Source organism: Engraulis encrasicolus, chromosome 5, assembly GCF_034702125.1.
Source record: "Engraulis encrasicolus isolate BLACKSEA-1 chromosome 5, IST_EnEncr_1.0, whole genome shotgun sequence".
Lineage (NCBI taxonomy): Eukaryota > Metazoa > Chordata > Actinopteri > Clupeiformes > Engraulidae > Engraulis > Engraulis encrasicolus.
The window spans coordinates 30,500,222-30,519,938 of NC_085861.1; the positions used below are offsets into that span (position 1 = coordinate 30,500,222).

Consider the following 19,717-nt stretch of genomic DNA (forward strand, 5'->3'; position numbering starts at 1 on the left):
ACCAGGCTAGATGAAATAGACCTCTCTTCTTTTTGCACTCTTAAATCTTTTTTCTGTCAGTCTTGTCTAGTGGTTTTTTTTTCCATTTATTTCAATATCATTGCTCATGTGTGCAATGTCCTGGATATGATCCATTGCGATTGTACAGTATATCCAAGGGCTGCTCGATTATGGAAAAAATCAATACCTCGATTATTTCAGTCAATATTGGTATCAAAATATTTTTAAATTAGATACATTTTTTAAGAAAAATAATTGTGCCAAACAATTCACAATCTTCCCTCCCTTCAGCAGTGTGAGTGGGGGGCCATAGAGAAACACACAGTGGTGTTCTGCATGAGTGTTGGATAGCAAGTCTGTTCTGCACTCGAAATGGCTCAAGTGGAGGGGGATGTATTGTGCGTAACATAGCCCACCTTTTGGCTGTATGACAAAGTAGATGTTTCAACTCGATATTATGAAATTTCATATTGTTTGACAGCAATATTGATATCACAATATTAATTCAATATATTGCACAGCCCTAATATCCTGTGACAAGCAAGAATTCTATTCTATTCTAATCTATTCTATTTTATTCTATTCTATTCTGTAACAGGAATGTTATGGCCTGACCTATGTAAAGAGGATCTATGGGTTTAAGTTTTACAAGTGCACACAGAGAAATGTCTGTGTGTCTAACAGTTTTCACACCTAATCCCCTTTAAATGAACCAAACCCTTTCCTCTTTAAGTGGACCAAAAAGTGAACCGACGGCAAAATGATTCAGTTCTGTTTTTGTTCATATTATGTTTGTTTTTTTTAACAAAGAGAACTGGCTGCTCTTTCTGGTCCCATAGGGTTTTAAGGTGTGTCCATCCTTTTTTTTTTATCACACCCATTCCTCTAGAGCTCTACTGAAAGGATTACACCTAGCCACAAGTGTAACTTGTCAGTACTCATGAGCGAACCGTACTGAGACCACGTCAATAAAGGTTTCAGTATGGTTCACTTCCGAGGGGTCTGGGTACACTTAGGAGTGTTCACAAAATGCTGAGTCACAGGTTTGAGTTCGCTTAAATGGCTGAAAGGTATCAGGTGTGAAAAGACCCAAAGTGAGTATAATTAAGGTGCTGTTTCCACGTAGCAGGATATTTTTTTAGCAGGGTATTTTTTTCTCCTGCTAGGTGGAAACGCAACGTGTGGATAAAAAAAATCCTCCATTGTAACAAATGCGTTTCAGACCCCTAAACAGGATATTTTTTTCTCCTGCTATTTTTTTCTCCTGCACCTGGATTTTTAAATATCTGCTATGTGGAAACGGAAGGCCAAAACCAATGCAAAACCAATACAAGCAGGAGAAAAAAATATCCACATATAAAAATATCCAGCTACGTGGAAACGGCACCTAAGTGTTGGTGCAGTAGCCTTTTACAGCTCTACCTACTAAAGTGTATCATGTGTCTTTTAACCAACAGCAGGCTCTAAAGTGCACTCACTGGCCACTTTATTAGGTACACCTTCCGAGTGCTGGTTTGGAGCCCCTTTTGCCTTCGGAATTCCTTATCTCCCTACAACAATACTCATATAGGCTGTGGCATTCCCACAAACTTCAATTGATGCTATGGGGCCCACATCAAGCCAAGAAAATATCCCTACGCCACTACACCACCAGCCTGAACCGTTGACACAAGGCAGGGTGGATCCATGTTTTCATATTATTGACGCCAAATTCTGACCATAATACTCGAGTGTTGTAACAGAAATCAAGAATCATCAGACCAAGCAGCATTTTCCAATCTTCTATTGTCCAATTCTGGTGAGCCTTTGCGAATTATAACCTCATGTTCCTGTTCTTAGCTGACAGGAGTGGGGTCCTCTGCTGCTCTAGCTGCCACTGTGTGATTGACCGATTAGAAATTTGCATCAATGAGTAGTTGGAAATGTGTGTCTATTAAAGTGGCTGTTGAGTATATATATTCCCTCCATCACTTGGTACAAAACCTGAAACGTGATGTTTTGCACTTGGATGTATGAAATTATACCATATGTGTATATTACACTTTTTTTATTGCTTGCACTTCTTTTCCAAAGTGACTTATACATAGCAAAATACAGCGTGGGAATACAGAGTATGGTCGTATATAGTCCAGAAGCCAAACAAGGTGATTTTTGGGGTGATGATGGCGTAAAAAGAGTTAAATTGCATCTATAAAGCACATATAGAAAAAGGACAAAACGTGTTGGTGTATAAGAAAATTCATTTAGTGCAAACCGTGTGGATAGGTGGCAGGCTGAAAATATCATGCATGAAGAGAGACATAAGAAATATCGTTGAAGGGCCTGTCGTGGCTCTAACAGTGGGGCACTAGGCTGCTACGCCCGCAACTCGGGTTCAATTCTGGCCCGGGTCCTTTGCCGGACCGTCCCCGTCTCTCTCTCCACACTCATTTCCTGTCAAGTCTCTCACTCCTGTCAAAAATGAACTAGAGGACTAAAAAATATTTTTTTAAAGAAGGGGCAATGAGGAGTAAATGAACAATAGTATCAGTGAAAAAACTAGACTGCCTGTGCAGTCGCCTTCGACTGCTTAAGGTATATCCCCGAAACGCGACGCTTCCAGTCCCCCATCATTCCTACCACTCCCGTCCACCATTTCGTAAACGTATATGATACATACAGACGTGACATGATGTGCATAGGCTTAAAACCAAACGACTATTGTGAAAATGAAGCAAAAAATGGGGCAAATGGTAATACTGTTTTAATGGTTCAGTGGATATACCACATTAGGTACAGTGTAATAACCAGTGTAACAATATTTAATACAATGTAATACCAGTGTAACACCGCCATTTTTTTTACTTGCATCATGTGTTTGTGCGTAAGTGGTATTACATGGTATTGCATATTGTTACACTGGTATTACACTATATTACATGGTATTGCATACTGTTACACTCGTTATTACACTGTACCTGATATTGCATATTGTTACACTAGTATTACACTAGTATTACATGGTATTAAATATTGTTACATTGGTTATTACACTGTACCTAATATGGTAGATTTACTGAAATGGTGAACCATTAAAATAAGGTGTTACCGGGCAAATCAATCCACCCAGTCAGAAGTTATGGGCCAAATGAAAATTCCGCCATTTTGAAAGTGTTGTCTTCCAAACTCGAATCAGTTCATGAACCTACCCTAGAGCATTCACACACAAAATCTGGGACAAATCCATCCACCCGGTCAGTAGTTATGGGCCAAACAATAATTCGGCCATCTTGAATTCAGCCATCTTGAAAGTGTTGACCTCCAAACTCGAATCAGTTCATGAACCTACCCTAGAGCATTCACCCAAAAAATCTGGGACAAATCCAAACATCCGTTAAAAAGTTATCGCGTTAACACGAAAGACCTTACGCGGCGGCGGTGGCGGTGGCAGCGGTGGCAGCGGCGGACGCGGCAGACGCGCACGCAAAACCATTACATCCCTGACGCTCCGCGTTTCGGGGATATAATGACTGATACCTTGGGGTCTGCATGGCAAGTGCCTGCAGAGAAAAAGTTTCCCTTGCAGGTCATAGGCTAATGCAGACCGCAAGCTTCGTAACAAACGATCTGAGGGTCCTGTGAACATAGGCACCCAGAAGACGAATTGTAAATGTTTTTAGACAATGACTCAGAGAAAAACAGTCAGTGTTTTTTTTCTAACCAACTGTGCCGTAGACCACTAGTGTGCTGTGAGAGATCATCTGGTGTGTCATGAAAATTATAGAATGACTTCACTATATTGTTCAGTTAGGCATTGGGTTGTTATTTTTGTTATTTGTGTTACTTTTGTTAACATTTACAATTGGTCATGTACCTTCGCATTTTTGCCTGGTGTGCCTTGGCTCAAGAAAAGTTGAAAGCCACTGTACTAATCACATGTGTCTCTAAACCTGTTGTTTGCTTGTATCCCCTGTGTGCTAGAGAGGAAGAAACCAAGAGAATATTGCCCTATGCTGATAAAAGGGATGTATTGTATTGTATTGTAATTGTATTTTTAATAATATAGACCAGAGCCAAACTCATGATTGAAAAGTTTCCGTCACATCATGGAAGACACTGATTGGCTGAGGGAATGGAAGATGCTAGAAGGGGCAACAAGGGCCTGAGATGATGAAAAGAGAGAGGAGTCAGGCCCTCAGTGGACTTATTCTGGGTGTGCTACTAGAAGCTTCTCAGGGCAGGTTTCCGGGTTACAACTGTGTGTTGTGTGTTGTCTGTCTGTTACGGTGGCGGTTTGCAGAGACTTTTCTTCAAGACGTATGTATTGATCGTATTGCTATATTTAGGTGTGCTGTCTTGTATGCACCTTGAGCAAATAGATAGTCATCAACAGCAATGAGATCTGTTTGGACAACTTTTGTTCTGATTTGATACAACTGGACCTGATTGACTAGTCCACCTTCTGAGGAGGTCAGAGGAGACCATTCAATTCACCAATTGTCTTCCACAAAGGTGCGCGGCAGGGTCCCTACTGGTATCAGGGCTTGACACTGGCACTCGCAAACCAGCCAAATGCCGGTAAAACTTGGCTGTAGCTGGTAAAAACTTCAGTGTCACTAGCCAGTTTGGCAGGTAGTTTATTCCTTGCTATGACCTATCAGAGTAGCCTATATTCTGCTGTTTGCCCCTTGTGTATCCATTGTTTGCATTTGAGTTCTAGGAAATGCAGTGTTACACACAGTAGTTTCTATTTGTTTGATTTATTTCCATGTAGAAAGTTCATCTTCTTGTTTAGCACCTCATCTTCTGAGGTTAGATGTACAGTATCATGATAAAGAAAACAATTATCACATTTGTGGCTTGTAGAATATAGCTGAATGGCTAGTGACTCTGGAAAACCACTTGCCACAGTGGCCATTGAGTGAAAAGGTTCATGTCAAGCCCTGCTGAGTATGTATTATCATTGCATTGCATTGCACTAAGCTGACGCTTTCATTTATTCAGAGCGACTTACAGTTAGTATTTGTCAGGGTATTGGTTACAGTCCCTGGAGCAATGTGGGGTTAGGTGCCTTGCTCAAGGGCACTTCAGCCATGGATAGAGATGTAGGGAGAGGTCAGGGGGGCTTCGAACCCACAACCCCTAGATTGAAAGACCAACTCTCTAACCACTAGGCCACGGCTGCCCAAGGACAGATTGCTGCACTTCTTTCTCGTCCAGGGGCCCAAGGGCGAAATCGACTGTTGACTGCTGACAAATCTTTCGGTGGAGTAGCCTACATAGGATGGCGTCGCCAGTCTAGTCATAATCCGTCACAGGGTAACAAATGAGTAGGGTTGGTCTTGTTTTGCTGGGAGTCTTCACAAGCTCCTTGAAGGTTGAAAGGGATGACTCTGTACACTTGTAGCAGCTGGTAGTTTATTCCATGATTGGGGGACAATGGCAGAAAACCATTTGGACTGGGATTGCCTTGTGTGCGTAGATGCGTGTGCGTGTATGTGTTTAGTGATGTTTAGGACCAGTGGTGCTTTGACTTGAACAAACTAGGGGTGCATTTCTCGAAAGTGTAGTTGTTGGAAGTTAGCAACTTGGGTATCTAACACTGTGCGGTCCGGTTCTCGATTCTGATTGGCTGATTGCTGTGGTCAATCGAGCGTAAACCTACTCTTTCCAACTGAAGATACTATGCGCGTCTAAGTTAGACCAAGCGCATCTACGTCGGTAATGAGAATATATTGCAGTTGGGGTAGGGAGTCTGCAAGAGGAGCACATCTTTGCACCATCTGTGGTTGGGGTATCAGTGTGATTGCAAAGACATTTCATTCCTGCAATGTTTATCGCCCCTTGCTGAGTTTTCGTAGCGAAGTGTGTGCCTGGCAGTGCGACGACGCACGCACGCCGAGAAACGTTGCCGGGGTAACCAAAATCACTTCCTCAACTTGTCGCGGATCAAATTAGGCCTACTTGTTATTAAAGCGTTTTAAAAGAAATTTGGTCAGCGATTAAGTGTAACAGTGTTAGATAAGCAATAAGCCACTTGAGTCCGTGGGTTATGCTCTATTGATAACGGGCAAGGGGACGTTTACGGCACTCCGCTTCGCGTCGTGCCCCACTCCCCTTGGCCGTTATCAATCGAGCATAACCCACGGCCTCTCGTGGCTTATTGCTTATAGTTGCCAATGGGAAATTGCATTGCAACCATCAAAGTAGCTAACGTAGTTAGCAACTATGGTTTCGAGAGATGCACCCCAGCATAGAATTGAGCACACCAATGATAGCTAATGGTATGAATAGGGCCTACTTACATGGGCCTACTCACTGTCACAGAATTTGGCCTGTTATCAGGCATTTCTCCACTTTTATTTTTAAAGGTACACTGTGGGAGATTTTTAGTTGTTTATTTCCAGAATTCATGCTGGCCATTCACAAATGTTTCCTTTTCACACATACTGACCACCACCATCAAATTATTCATTATGACTGGAAACATGTATTTTTCATACATGAAAAGAGCAATCTTCTCCATGGTCCGCCATTTTGAATGTCCAAAAATAGCCATTTTTAGCTGCAAATATTACCATACTGAAAAAAATATTTGTTTATTACTCAGTAAACTTTCATGTAAAGATCAAATGTGGCAATAGGCAGCCCAGTTTCAATGAGCAGCATAGTTGCAGTACCTTTTTTGACCATTTCCTGCACAGTGTCCCTTTAAAGTATTAATATAGTTAGACTGTTAATTGATAAAAATGTTCAATTATCTCTGTCTGGAAAGTTACACATTTAAATGCATGTGTCTTCTTATAATAATGCAATGAAGTGTTATGATTAAACTAGCCTACATACAGTAACATGTAACCTTACATCGTTAAATTATTGATACTCTTTGGTCTGACTGTACAAGAAGTTGTGGGAGCTCCTGCAAACTGGTACATCATCAGCAGAAGTGACTGATGTGAACAATGTGTGTGTGTGTGTGTGTGTGTGTGTGTGTGTGTGTGTGTGTGTGTGTGTGTGTGTGTGTGTGTGTGTGTGTGTGTGTGTGTGTGTGTGTGTGTGTGTGTGTGTGTGTGTGTGAAGAGAGAGAGAGAGAGAGAGAGAGAGAGAGAGAGAGAGAGAGAGAGAGAGAGAGAGAGAGAGAGAGAGAGAGCAGCAGCATTGATTCAATCTCTTCATCCTATCTTACTATATCAGTGTGTGACATCAGTTAATCAATTCTAAAATCGTAATGTTGATCGATGTGCTCACCTGAAAAACGGATTGATTCTCGCCCCCATTCTGCTGGCAGCTGCTTAGAGAGATGCATAACTACTCACCTGTATGTGGTTCATGCAAATATGCCTCACTACCCCTGCCAAAGGCACGTCAGCAATAGTCAGGAGACACGCATGCAGGCATAGCTGCACTCTTCACAATAATATCAAATACCTATTGATAGGTGTGGATGGTGCCGCTGTTCAGTATTGCGAGGGCCAGCACTTAAGTTATCATCATCATCATCACCATCATCATCATCATCATCATCATCATCATCATCATCATCATTCTCTGCATCTCTCTCTCTCTCTCTCTCTCTCTCTCTCTCTCTCTCTCTCTCTACCTCTCTCTCTCTCCCTCTCTCTCTCTACCTCTCTCTCTCCCTCTCTCTCCCCCCCCCTCTCTCTCTCTCTCACACACACACACACACACACACACACACACACACACACACACACACACACACACACACACACACACACACACACACACACACACACACATTAATCAGCTTCTCTCAAGGTGATCGATTCCCCATGCAGCTCCCAGAGCCGCCGCTGTCCTGCACTAAGTGATGCTGATTAGCAGAAGAGCATGCACAGGGTTCCGTTATTGAGTACAGGTCTCCACTGCGGTGTGTGCGTTATGCCGTAAGGAGCAGGGATGGGTCATGACTCCATGGGCCCCTGGGCCAGACAACAAGAAAGCCCCCCCTCCCCTCCATGGGTGTTGCTCATTTACAAAATGATTGAGGGTTTTAGACCAGAAGTTAGAGAACTTATACTGTTGGTGGCATGGGGATTTGTCCGCCGAGGAAAAAATGAAAACACACTTGCTAAAAGTGTGATTTTAACGCAACATGAGAACTAGAAAATAGAGGCTTGGGCTTCAGGGCCCCCTTAATTGTTGGGCCCCTGGGCCTGGCCCCGGTAGGCCCATGCAGAAATCAATCCTTGAGTTAGGAGCAGGTGAGAGTGCCAAGAGAAGGAGCCGTAGCGTGCCGCAGCCTCAGGACCACGGACAGCTCCGTATATGCTGTGTAAGTGAAGGAAACTAGAAGGTAATACTGTAGCCAAAAGTTACAGTACAAGAGTGCAGTAGGTGGTGAAGAAAAATGAAACAAACTGACACTGGAAATACATTTCTGTCATAAGGAACGGGCCACACATTGCATGGAATTCAACACTAGTTGTGTGGTCATCTTGGAAAGTCACCTGATCTATTGGCCTAGTTTCAGTTCTTCCATATGCATACATGCTAAAAGACTAATTATCACCAAGGCTAGTGAATCTAGTGAATTAGGTTGCATATGACTTATGTTGTTGTTGTTGTTGTTGTTGTTGTTGTTGTTGTTGTTGTTGTTGTTTTCCGATAAAAGACAGAATAAACGTCACATTACGCATTCAAGTTAGTATCTTGCCTCCCAGTGGTCATCCGAGTAGGCTACTTGTAATAGGCTACTTCACAACCGTTTTAAACAGCACTTGTTTGGACAGCACTTATTTATTCTCTATTTTCAAAATCGGTTTGCGTTCCTGTCGAATAACCTGCTCTCGAGTAGGCTAGGCTACACTAGAAAAAAAACATTTCTCTGTCAATGTTGTCAATCGTTCTGAAGACAGAGGTGTAATGAAGTACATGAAGTAATGAAGAAGATATGTAATGCAAAAAAAGATATGTAATGCAAACTTGAAACACTGGTGGGCAAACCCATTTGTATGATAATTCCACGCAGGTTGTCCGGACCGCTTTATCTGTGCAGCCTCGCAGCCTACAAAATGCCACTCCGCAGTGCTCACGCGCCCTCTAGTGGTACAACACTGAGTCAAACATTTTTCCTACATTTCAGAATTAGAGGACATTTGCTGTCCCCCACCTAATATTACAAATATGTGTGACCAAAATAAGAAAAAAGACACAGAACTTGCAAATTAGGATTACCTAAAATAGAATATAATAATTTTCATAGAACAGTGGTTTCTATACAGGACTAAAAATGGAGAGTAGTTGTTTGAAACCCTTAAAAGTGAGTTTTTCCTCCTGTCCCCGCCTCCTGGTGGCAAACTTTAAATCAGTTTTAAAATCTAATTCACATATTAAATGTATTCTTTTTTACTTTATTTATCATTAAATGTATCTACTTTATCTGTTAAAATAAATTTTGATCATTATAATGTATTCTAAATACTATTTATTGTGCCATGAACTTGTGTCCCTGAATATGCTCGCAACCCTGTTACCAAAACTATTTTTGTCAGGGTAACAAAGGGTTAAAATATTATATCACACTACAAATATGAAATGACATCATCCAAGTATTTTCAAAAAACATGGGTAGACCAAAGGTGAGTGACCGCTTACATTTTAAAAATACTTTTCTTCTTATGTGGGATAACCACATGGTTAAAGCATACACACGCAACCCTGTTACTCATATTTTACAAATAATTCAAAATAATATAATTTTTACTCTTATATTTTTGTGAAATCATATCTGTTCTTGACCTTGTTAGAATAGCTACATTTCCTAGCTACCTTTTGTTCCTGAGGTAGATGTTGTATTAGCATGGATTCGCAACCCTGTTACTTGCAACCCTGTTACTTGCAACCCTGTTACCATAATTAATGTAACCTATGGACATCAATGTGCAAAAAGTACAGTTGATGACTGAGCTTGACAAATCATAGAATTCATACCATGGTAAAACAGAAGATTTTTTTTTCAGATATTCATAAGCCAAAATGTCCTCTAATTATGGAATGTCCCTTTTACAGATTTATTTCAACTGCGTACGCACAAAATACTATGGCACTAGTTCTGATCCCTAGCGCTCAGATTTCACAAGTTTCTCAGTTTAGCAAAACCCATAATTCTCAATCTTGATACTTTCCCCCAAGTCAACACAATTATCTGGCTGTAGGCTACACACACGTTTTAGAGGTGCACCGTGTAATATTTTTATATTATAAATTGCACTTTTCATACATGAAAAGAGGGATCTTCTCCATGGTCCGCCATTTTTAACTTCCAGAAATAGACCTTTTTAGCAAAACTTACTGTACTTAACTTTGGTCATACTAGAAATACTAGTTTGTTACTTAGTAATATTCATGAAAGATGAAATAGGCAGCACACTTTCAATGAGAAGCGTAGTTGCAATACCTATTCTGGCCACAAGCTAACACAGTGCACCTCTACTATCATTGTAGCCTACAGTACATGTGTGGGGTGAGACAAGTGTATGCTTTTGAAATGTGTGTTTAAAAGTATACTATTGAACACTGTGTTACATTTTGGTGGAGTGAGAACTGCTTTGCTGTTTTTATGAGTAGTAGTTAAACTCGTGTGCAGTTTTTTTTTTTTTTAAAGTGTCTAAACAACTGAAAAAAACTGCAGCTAATGTAACAGGCCATTACATAGAAGTGTACAATAGCTAAGCTCACTAATATGTGCCGTGTTCTTGGTAACAGGGATGGAAATTAACTTAGCAAATTGTAAACTTTAAACAATCACTGACAAAAAAGTATTGACCCTAAAGCCAATGTAATGCAAATTACTGTGTTGTGTCCAAAATGTATTAACCACTTTCATTATGATGTATTCAGATTCACACCATCGATCCCCTTAACAACAAAACATTACACATACACCCACCCATCCCAAAACATATATACAGTCATTTTATTCACATTCACATCAGCCCAAAAACATGCAGATTCCTAAGCTGCCAAGCTTCAAACATTCAGACTTGTATGCACCACCAACATTCAGATTCCCATTCCCAATCTCCTCCAAGCTCAAAATATACAGATTCCTATTCCACCCACCCTCTGCTCCAGCCACAAACATACAGACACTTCACCTCCCTTCACACTACACATTGAGACACATTACACACAACGACGACAACAACAACAACAACAACAACAACGACAACAACAACAACAACAACAACAACAACAACAAAACATAGAGATCAATATAATATTGACTGTAGCCCTAACCACACATGACTTACTTGCATCCCCCAGCCCAGTGCATGCATATCATATCATACCACTAAGCTTAGACAGTCAGATAACTCATGCACCATCTCAGCCAAACATATTTGCAGTAGATTCACAATCCCCTCCCGGCCTTAACAAGGAAACAATGATCATGTTGTCATCATATGCTCCATAATAGCCCAATGGTGAACAACCTCCCCTCAAAACAACATTACATTTATCTGCATGCATCAAACCATCCCCGAGAATTTAGATCCATACACTCTAAGAAGGAATGTGTCATTTTTGACAAATGTTTTGTGTTAATGTGATTTTAACACATAGTGTGTGGACTATGACACAACATGTGTATTATTTGGTTAAAATGCTGTGTTTGACACATTTTGTGTAAAAAAAATGCATATTAATAATTCTTATCCTAAATGTATTTTAAATTTACAATGTAGCCAAATACTCATCACAAACTAGGACTGTGGTTTAAATGTTACACAAAAATATTTTTTATTTCTTTTACTCCTTGTTCTTACACTTGTACTACCCCTTTCTTACACATATCTACAAATGACACAAAATGCGTTGTCCCTGAGCACACCCATTCAAATGTGCTGTCCCTGAGCACACACATTTTGTGTCATTTCTGACACAGACATTCAGATCTGTATGCAACATCCACGCTCGCTCAGAGCGTTTAGATTCATGCACTCCACTCCACCCCACACCATTTCAAACATACAGCATCTTCGGCCCTGCCGTGACCTAACGGTTGGGCACTGGGTTACTTCGCTGGCGACCTGGGTTCGATTCCGGCCGCGGTCATTTGCCAATCCTTCCCCATCTCTATCTCTCCCCACTCATTTCCTGTCTCTCCTCCACTATCCTGTCAGAAATAAAGGCAAAAAAGCCCTAAAAAACAAACAAACAAAACATACAGCATCTTCATATGAGCACAGTGCATCCAGCTTGCCTCCTGTCCGTCCACCGTCCACCCCCAAGTTCCCTCCCCAAGGCTCCAAGCTCCAAAGCAGAACCAGTTTTCAGTTTTTGTATGCATCACCTCGAGCCAGAACGGGGCCCAGCTAGCTACAGCGAGCTGAAAACGGTTCCTCTTCAAAGTGCTCGAGGGTGTCCAAGTGCTTATATAAATGCAAAGCTTTACTATTCCTGTGCTTTTATGAAACAGGCCAACCGGGTGCTCTGCCAAAGGGCCTCCACTCTGGGGCTTCTATTTTCAATGCTGCATAGCTGGCTACAGACAGCGGAGAACAAAGGGCGCAGAAGTAGAAATGACAGCTCTCGCTCTCTCACTCGAACATTATAGATTGCAGTGTGGTTGCATGCTCCAAGTCCAGAGGCAATGTATTTTTTATTTTTTTATTTTAAATGGCACACTCACCCATACACTGACAGGCAACGAAGCGGCACACATACTGCATCACACACAAAAACACTCATACATGCACCCTCGTGCACGCACGCACGCGCACGCGCACACACACACACACACACACACACACACACACACACACACACACACACACACACACACACACACACACACACACACACACACACACACACACACACACACACACACACAGACGCAGGACCACTGACCGATTTGGCTGGGCACAGGACAAAGTCATCTGAAGGCCTCCTCCCAATACATACAATGTACAAAGTACTTGTAACCAGGACCTAATTGTGACATTAAAATCATATCGGGGGCCGGATAAAACGACCTCAAGGGCCGCAAACGGCCTTCGAGACAGAGGTTCCCCACGCCTGACATAGAGAGTCGATTTAGCATATCATACATCTAGAGTATTTGGTCACAAACTACTCTCTAAGTCAGGGGTGACCAACCTTTTTTTTTTTAAAACCGAGATCTACTTTTGAAGTTGATGGTCTGCGGCGATCTACCAAGTCAAATTTAAGGATGTCAGTATGAAAATTTAAGATCACCATTTATTATAGAGTCTAGTGCTAACTGAACACTGTTTTTGTAACTGTGTGTATCCACATCCCGGCCTCCCCCATAAATGCCCAAAAGCTGTGCGATCCAGTATACCTGTTTAATATACTCTTTCATCTACACCTATCTCCTGACAATGTCTCGTCATTACTTGACTGCCCAAACACTGTGACCATTGTGACCAAACACATTTTTGTTTTTGTTTTATTGGCCCCGTCTGTGGAGTTGTTGGCACCCACACATTCATCTATGATAGGGGTGTCCTTTGATCATATATGCCTTTCCCATTGTTGTTGTCCTCTTGGTGCTTTATGTAGGCTTTGTGTTTGGCCTCTAGTTCATTGTGAATGCAAGTTGTGTTCAATGTGAATGCTCCTACTACTGCTATTTCTATCACTGTTGCTGCTAGCACCACTGAATCGTCTCACTGATTCACTTCACTTTGCCTATTGCATTGTTTTCATACCCTCCATTTAATTTCTGTGGTCTCGACGGAGTGCTTTGGGGAAATAGTCCAATGATCTGATGGTCTTTCCTCATTGCCAATGTTATGCAACATTTTATGGTCTACTCGTAAAGTTTTGTCTTTGACCGTGGGCAGTCTGCCGGAGCAAAGAACTCCCCCACTACACCACTACTACACCCCACAAACGATCCTGACACCGCCCCCACAAAGCCCGTTATACCACGCTCTTCACGCCCGTAAGCCCCGCCTCCACGTAGCCCATCCGGAATATCACAAACCACAACACAGTCAGCGAGGACCGCCAGGCGAACGGATGGGAGGGAGGCTAGTGGACACCATACCAGAAGGATATTGAAACGACTTTTGTCAATTTGTTGCAAGCAGGCTCCGCGTAGTGTCTTTACAGCGGAAAGGGTCATTTTGCATGGTCTAAGCGTAATGTATGACCTCAGAGATGTGATTAGATGTTGGATGGAGATGCAAAGAGCGACTATCTCCCCGGCTCTTTGACAGCATATTGATTAAGGGGGGGCTGGCAACCAGTGTTAAGGCATTGACAGCTTCTCGTGGGGAACCATGGAAGGTATTGTCCTCGCTCAAACTCAGTCGTATCATACATCGAATGATTTACATAAATATGTCATTTGTATTTGGTAAATAGCTTCATGGAATGTGTCGCCGCACTGTGAAAACCCTGCAACTGCGCCTGTAGTGCGAGGGAATAGGCGGTGTAACATGGTAGCTAACAGGCGCAACTGACTTTAGGCGAGGGATGGCGACATATTTGCGCGCAACTTCTTGTTGCTTTCTGTGTTGTAGTGTTCAGTTCAAAATCAGGACGTAGCCTACAATCTACTTGCTTATAAGTCATATATCAGGTAAAGAGGCTACAATCACAATATGGCTTCCCATTACGTTTCATCACTATTTGCTCATAAGTTATGTCCTTATTAGACAGCGCCATGTTACATAAGAATTCGGTTAAATCCCCACTCCTCCAGGGGTTGAACTGTATTGTAAGACACACACCCCCGTTCTTGTCTTCACTGCCAACGTGAAGCCTATTCGATCAGTGGTAGCTAGTTTCTCTTCGGCAGTTTCCTTGTTCTGCACAGGGACACGAACCATTATCCTAATAGCTTTAAATTTGTTGTTAAGCAAAGTGACTTTTCAGAACAATGGCTCGGCTCAGGCGGAAGGCATGTGTGGCTCTCTTCCTCTTTACGCTCTTTGTATTCGGGACTCTGATGGGTCTGCGGACCCTGAAGCCCACGGAGGGCTTTTCGGACCTGGCACCGGGGCTAGAGTTCATGCCCCTCATAGGGGGTAAGCTGGACCGCCGCTCTGCGGCCAGCGACGCAGCTGTATCCCAAGGTGGACCCCGGAATGCACCCATCGGGGACGCAAAAGCAGCAGCCGTAAATTCTGGCCAGGATAAAGGAATTTTCTACGATGTCCACATATTTTATTACATGTGGTACGGACACCCACAAACCGATGGGAAGTACTTGCACTGGGACCACGTTTTAGTCCCACACTGGGACCCGAAGATTGCCGCAAGTTACCCTACGGGAAAGCACTCTCCTCCGGACGACATAGGATCCAGCTTCTATCCAGAGTTGGGTCCTTACAGTTCCCGGGACCCGGAGGTGTTGGAGTCGCACATGGAGCAGATCGAAGCGGCGGGAGCAGGTAGAGTTTGAAGGTGCTGCTATAATTCCCTCCCGATCCACATTCCCTCCCCCATTCAGTTATGCCCCCTGCATACCCATACGCAGAAAACCAGTTTTGTTAACACGTTCTTCCATTAGTGAAATAATACTGTGTAAAATGGTTACGTCTTGACACTGAGAGTCGAGACTTTCAGACATGCGTAAAAAGGCTGTGGCCAGGCATTTCAGCACCGATGCAGTGGACAGCTCCCATACGCAGCTCCTCCGAATGAATGCTCTTCCCAGAATATCACTTTGTCTTTTGAAAAGAGCAACAGAGATATTACTTAACATAGGTGTCAAAAGTTATTTGAGTAACTAACCTTGTGCTCAGCTACCTTGGATCAGATTTGTGGTGGGTTCTTGTTAGGTTTTTAGTGTATATCAGTAACAACACAGTCTATCCACCTCATTATACAATGGATCAGCTGGTGTAACTGCTATGTAATATCATGTGCTAGTGTTGTACTTGCACCACAAATTTACTTCTACTTTTACTTTCGACACCCCTGTTATTTAAGTCAGCAATCCGCACCCTATTTTGTAAAGTTTCTGCCTCCTGTACATTGGCAAGCGATTTCACCAGACACCAAATGTATCTATGTGTAGATGGGGGAACAGAAAATAGAAAGCAAAGTATTTTGCCTCAGGTTATGGGTTTGAAGGTAGCAGCAGAGTTGAACATTCGGGCAAAAATAAGTAAAACGAAAACTTCAAAGAAGAGTTTCTACTTTCTATGACAGGATTAACACCTCCTGAACAGCAGAAGTCGAATTCATTAAAACTGAATGAACAGGGGATCCCTTTACTGTGCTCTGTCAACCTATTCCAGTGCACAGACCAACCCAGCTGTCACTAAGCAGAGCTTAAGATAATAAAACAATTGAAATGGCCTACATAGGCCATGCGCACATATGGCTAAGAATATCAGGAATGAAGGGAACTTCTCAGTGTGCACATCAGTGCATTGTTTTTAGCAGATGTTGAGGCAAAGTGGTGAGAGACAGAGAGATGGACAGTGGCAGACAAACAGAAGGAAAGATGAGAGAGGCTGAGGAAGATTGTATATAGACAGAGAGAGAGAGAGAGAGAGAGAGAGAGAGAGAGAGAGAGAGAGAGAGAGAGCGGGAGAGAGAGAGAGGGGGGGAAGAGAGATGGGCAAGACAGAGAAAGAGCAGCAGCTGTGGCCTTGAACTTAAACATTTATGGCATCTGCAGGAGGGTTTAGGTATCAGGCGTAGGCAGCAGCAGTTGCAGTAGTCGTGGCAATAGCAGCACTCTTGTCCTCCTTCTCTCTGTGTCGGTCTCCGTGGCTCCTGTGCCTCTTATACATACAGTATCCACTGGAGCAGCACAGCACAGCACAGCACAGCACAGCACAGCACAGCACAGCACAGCACAGCACAGCACAGCACAGCGTAGCTCTGCACAGCACAGCACAGCACAGCACAGCACAGCACAGCACAGCACAGCACAGCACAGCACAGCACAGTCCAACCCAGCACAGCACAGCACAGCACAGCACAGCACAGCACAGCACAGCACAGCACAGCACAGCACAGCACAGCACAGTCCAACCCAGCCCAGCCCAGCACAGCACAGCACAGCACAGCACAGCACAGCTCAACCCAGCCTAGACAGCACAGCACAGCACAGCACAGCACAGCACAGCACAGCACTGCACAGCTCAGCGCAGCTCAGCGCAGCGCAGCTCTGCACAGCGTAGCTCAGCACAGCACAGCTCAGCACAGTTCAACCCAGCACAGCACAGCACAGCACAGCTCAGCACAGTTCAACCCAGCACAGCACAGCACAGCTCAGCTCAGCACAGCGCAGCGTAGCTCTGCACAGCGTAGCTCTGCACAGTGTAGTTCAGCACAGCTCAGCGCAGCGCAGCTCAGTGTAGTTCAGCACAGCTCACCTCGCTCAGGCCCTTGACAGATGGGCCGCACAGCGCCAAGCCGAGACCGCCAAGCCAGCCCATTTAATTAGTGCAATGGATCAAGCATGCACGAAGCTAAAATGTGGACGGGGTCTGCTTCGCTCCAGCGGCTGTGTGTGTGTGTGTGTGTGTGTGTGTGTGTGTGTGTGTGTGTGTGTGTGTGTGTGTGTGTGTGTGTGTGTGTGTGTGTGTGTGTGTGTGTGTGTGTGTCTGTGTGTGTGTGTGTGTGTGTGTATGGCTTTTTTTTCCTCTTCTCTTCATTTCCAGACCCCATTAATGAAATGAAAAGGCGAGAAGCACTTTATGAAAAGTTACCATATGCTTCACAGGGTCCAGAGCAAGCGTGACAAATTGTAACTCAAACCCATAACTGTCAGACATGGTGCCCGGTGTATCGACCAAAGAAGTTAGGGCATAATAGATGACTATACCGTACTGAGCTGTGAAGGCCACAGACTGTTACTTGTATTTTTTGAGTTAATGTTATTACCAGAAATACATGGGTTCATCATTTAACACATAGCGAATGAGTACATATCAAACAAATGAGTAGAAATGAGTACATTTGAAGGTTTGACTTTGAAGGCAAAGCAAGATGTGGGTTCTGTTGCAACGCCTAAAACGCACGTTGCAAGCAGAAGCATTTCATTTCATTTTACATTACACTCAGATGGGACTTTAATCCAAAATGACTAACAGATTGCTGCTATGTGCAGTAGGTACAATGTTTTGGTTAGAGTCCCTGGAGCTGTGTGGGGTCAGGTGTCTTGCTCAAGTCCACTTCAGTCATTATACGGGATTCGAACCTGCAGCCTTCTGATTCCAAGACAGACTCTCTTGCCATTTGACTCATCTGAGGTCTCTGTGTCATGTCAGATCTGTTCAAAAAGAAAGTGAAGAAATTTCACACACATCTTAGTAGCGCAGGTACCAGAGCAAACCGATAAAACAGAGCACGTCTGGCAGTGTGATGAAGGACCGCAGTAAGCATCCAAAATGTCACGTCATTAAACGCTTGGCAGCATTGATGACTGTTGCGGACCTTTCATAATTTCTTATTCAGATCTATTGACAGTGTGTTTTTGTATCAGGTGTTAACCCCAATGGCTCACTCTCTATAGTTTATTTATCATTTTATTATTATTCAATTATTTAACATTACTTTACACTTAGCGGACACTTTTATCCAAAGCGACTTACAATTATTTGCAGGGTATTGGTTACAGTCTTTGAAGCAGTGTGGGGTTAGGTGCCTCGCTCAAGGGCACCTCAGGCATGTAATGTGGTAGTGAGTGGAAGGGTGGGATTCGAACATGCAACCCTTTGATCTAAAGTTCATCTCCTTAACCATTAGGCCACGGCTGCCCCCTGGGATGCTGTTATTAATGCTAATGTGTCGCTTACTAAAGGTGGTGGTGGTGGTGGTTAGGCATGCAAATTATCGATTAATTAATTAATCATTAGTTGATAGCCTTATCGATCGACTTACAATGAATTGATAAGCGGCGTTTTCCCCCCGAAATCTCAATGTTTCTTGAAAAAAACCCTACTAAGTCTAAAAACTTAAATTAAAAATTGAGATAAAATAGCATATTTAAATGAATTCTATTTCAATTATTTAATCCAAAGGTGATTTAAATATTCCCACTATTCACACCCCTCTTCTCACACACTCTTCACATGCCCATTTCACCGGGGTCTCTTGTCAGTTGAATTGTCGATTAATTGCGATCAATGATTTTTAATCGATTAATGCATTGATCGATTAAAGTCTTTTGCATCCCTAGTGGTGGTGTATTGTTCTTCATTTCAGTGCCTTGCTTCCTAGGGGTGGTGGTGGTGGTGGTGTATTGTTCTTCATTCCAGTGCCTTGCTTCCTAGGGGTGGTGGTGGTGGTGGTGGTGTATTGTTCTTCATTCCAGTGCCTTGCTTCCTAGGGGTGGTGGTGGTGGTGGTGGTGGTGTATTGTTCTTCATTCCAGTGCCTTGCTTCCTAGGGGTGGTGGTGGTGGTGGTGGTGGTGGTGTATTGTTCTTCATTCCAGTGCCTTCCTTCCTAGGGGTGGTGGTGGTGGTGGTGGTGGTGGTGTATTGTTCTTCATTTCAGTGCCTTGCTTCCTAGGGGTGGTGGTGGTGGTGTATTGTTCTTCATTTGAAAGTGAAAGTGAAAGCCCATTGGGAAACTCCAACTCCCATTGTCATTGTGACACACCACTCCACAGCACACAAGTGAACACTGCACACTGCACACAACGAAATTGCATTTATGCCTCACCCGTGCAAGGGGGCAGCCCTCAGTGGCGCCCCATGGGGAGCAGTGCGGTGGGACGGTACCATGCTCAGGGTACCTCAGTCATGGAGGAGGATGGGGGAGAGCACTGGT

General features: G+C 43.3%; 1 protein-coding gene across 1 annotated transcript in view; it reads left to right on the top strand.

Moving 5' to 3' along the window:
- Positions 1 to 14,860: 14,860 nt before the first annotated feature.
- The window catches only part of maneal (mannosidase endo-alpha like), a 38,746-nt gene continuing 33,889 nt past the window's right edge, over positions 14,861 to 19,717 (top strand). The window contains exon 1 of the mRNA XM_063199084.1: positions 14,861 to 15,374. Coding sequence (XP_063055154.1) covers positions 14,861 to 15,374 — 514 coding nt within the window. The remainder of the gene's footprint in view (positions 15,375 to 19,717) is intronic.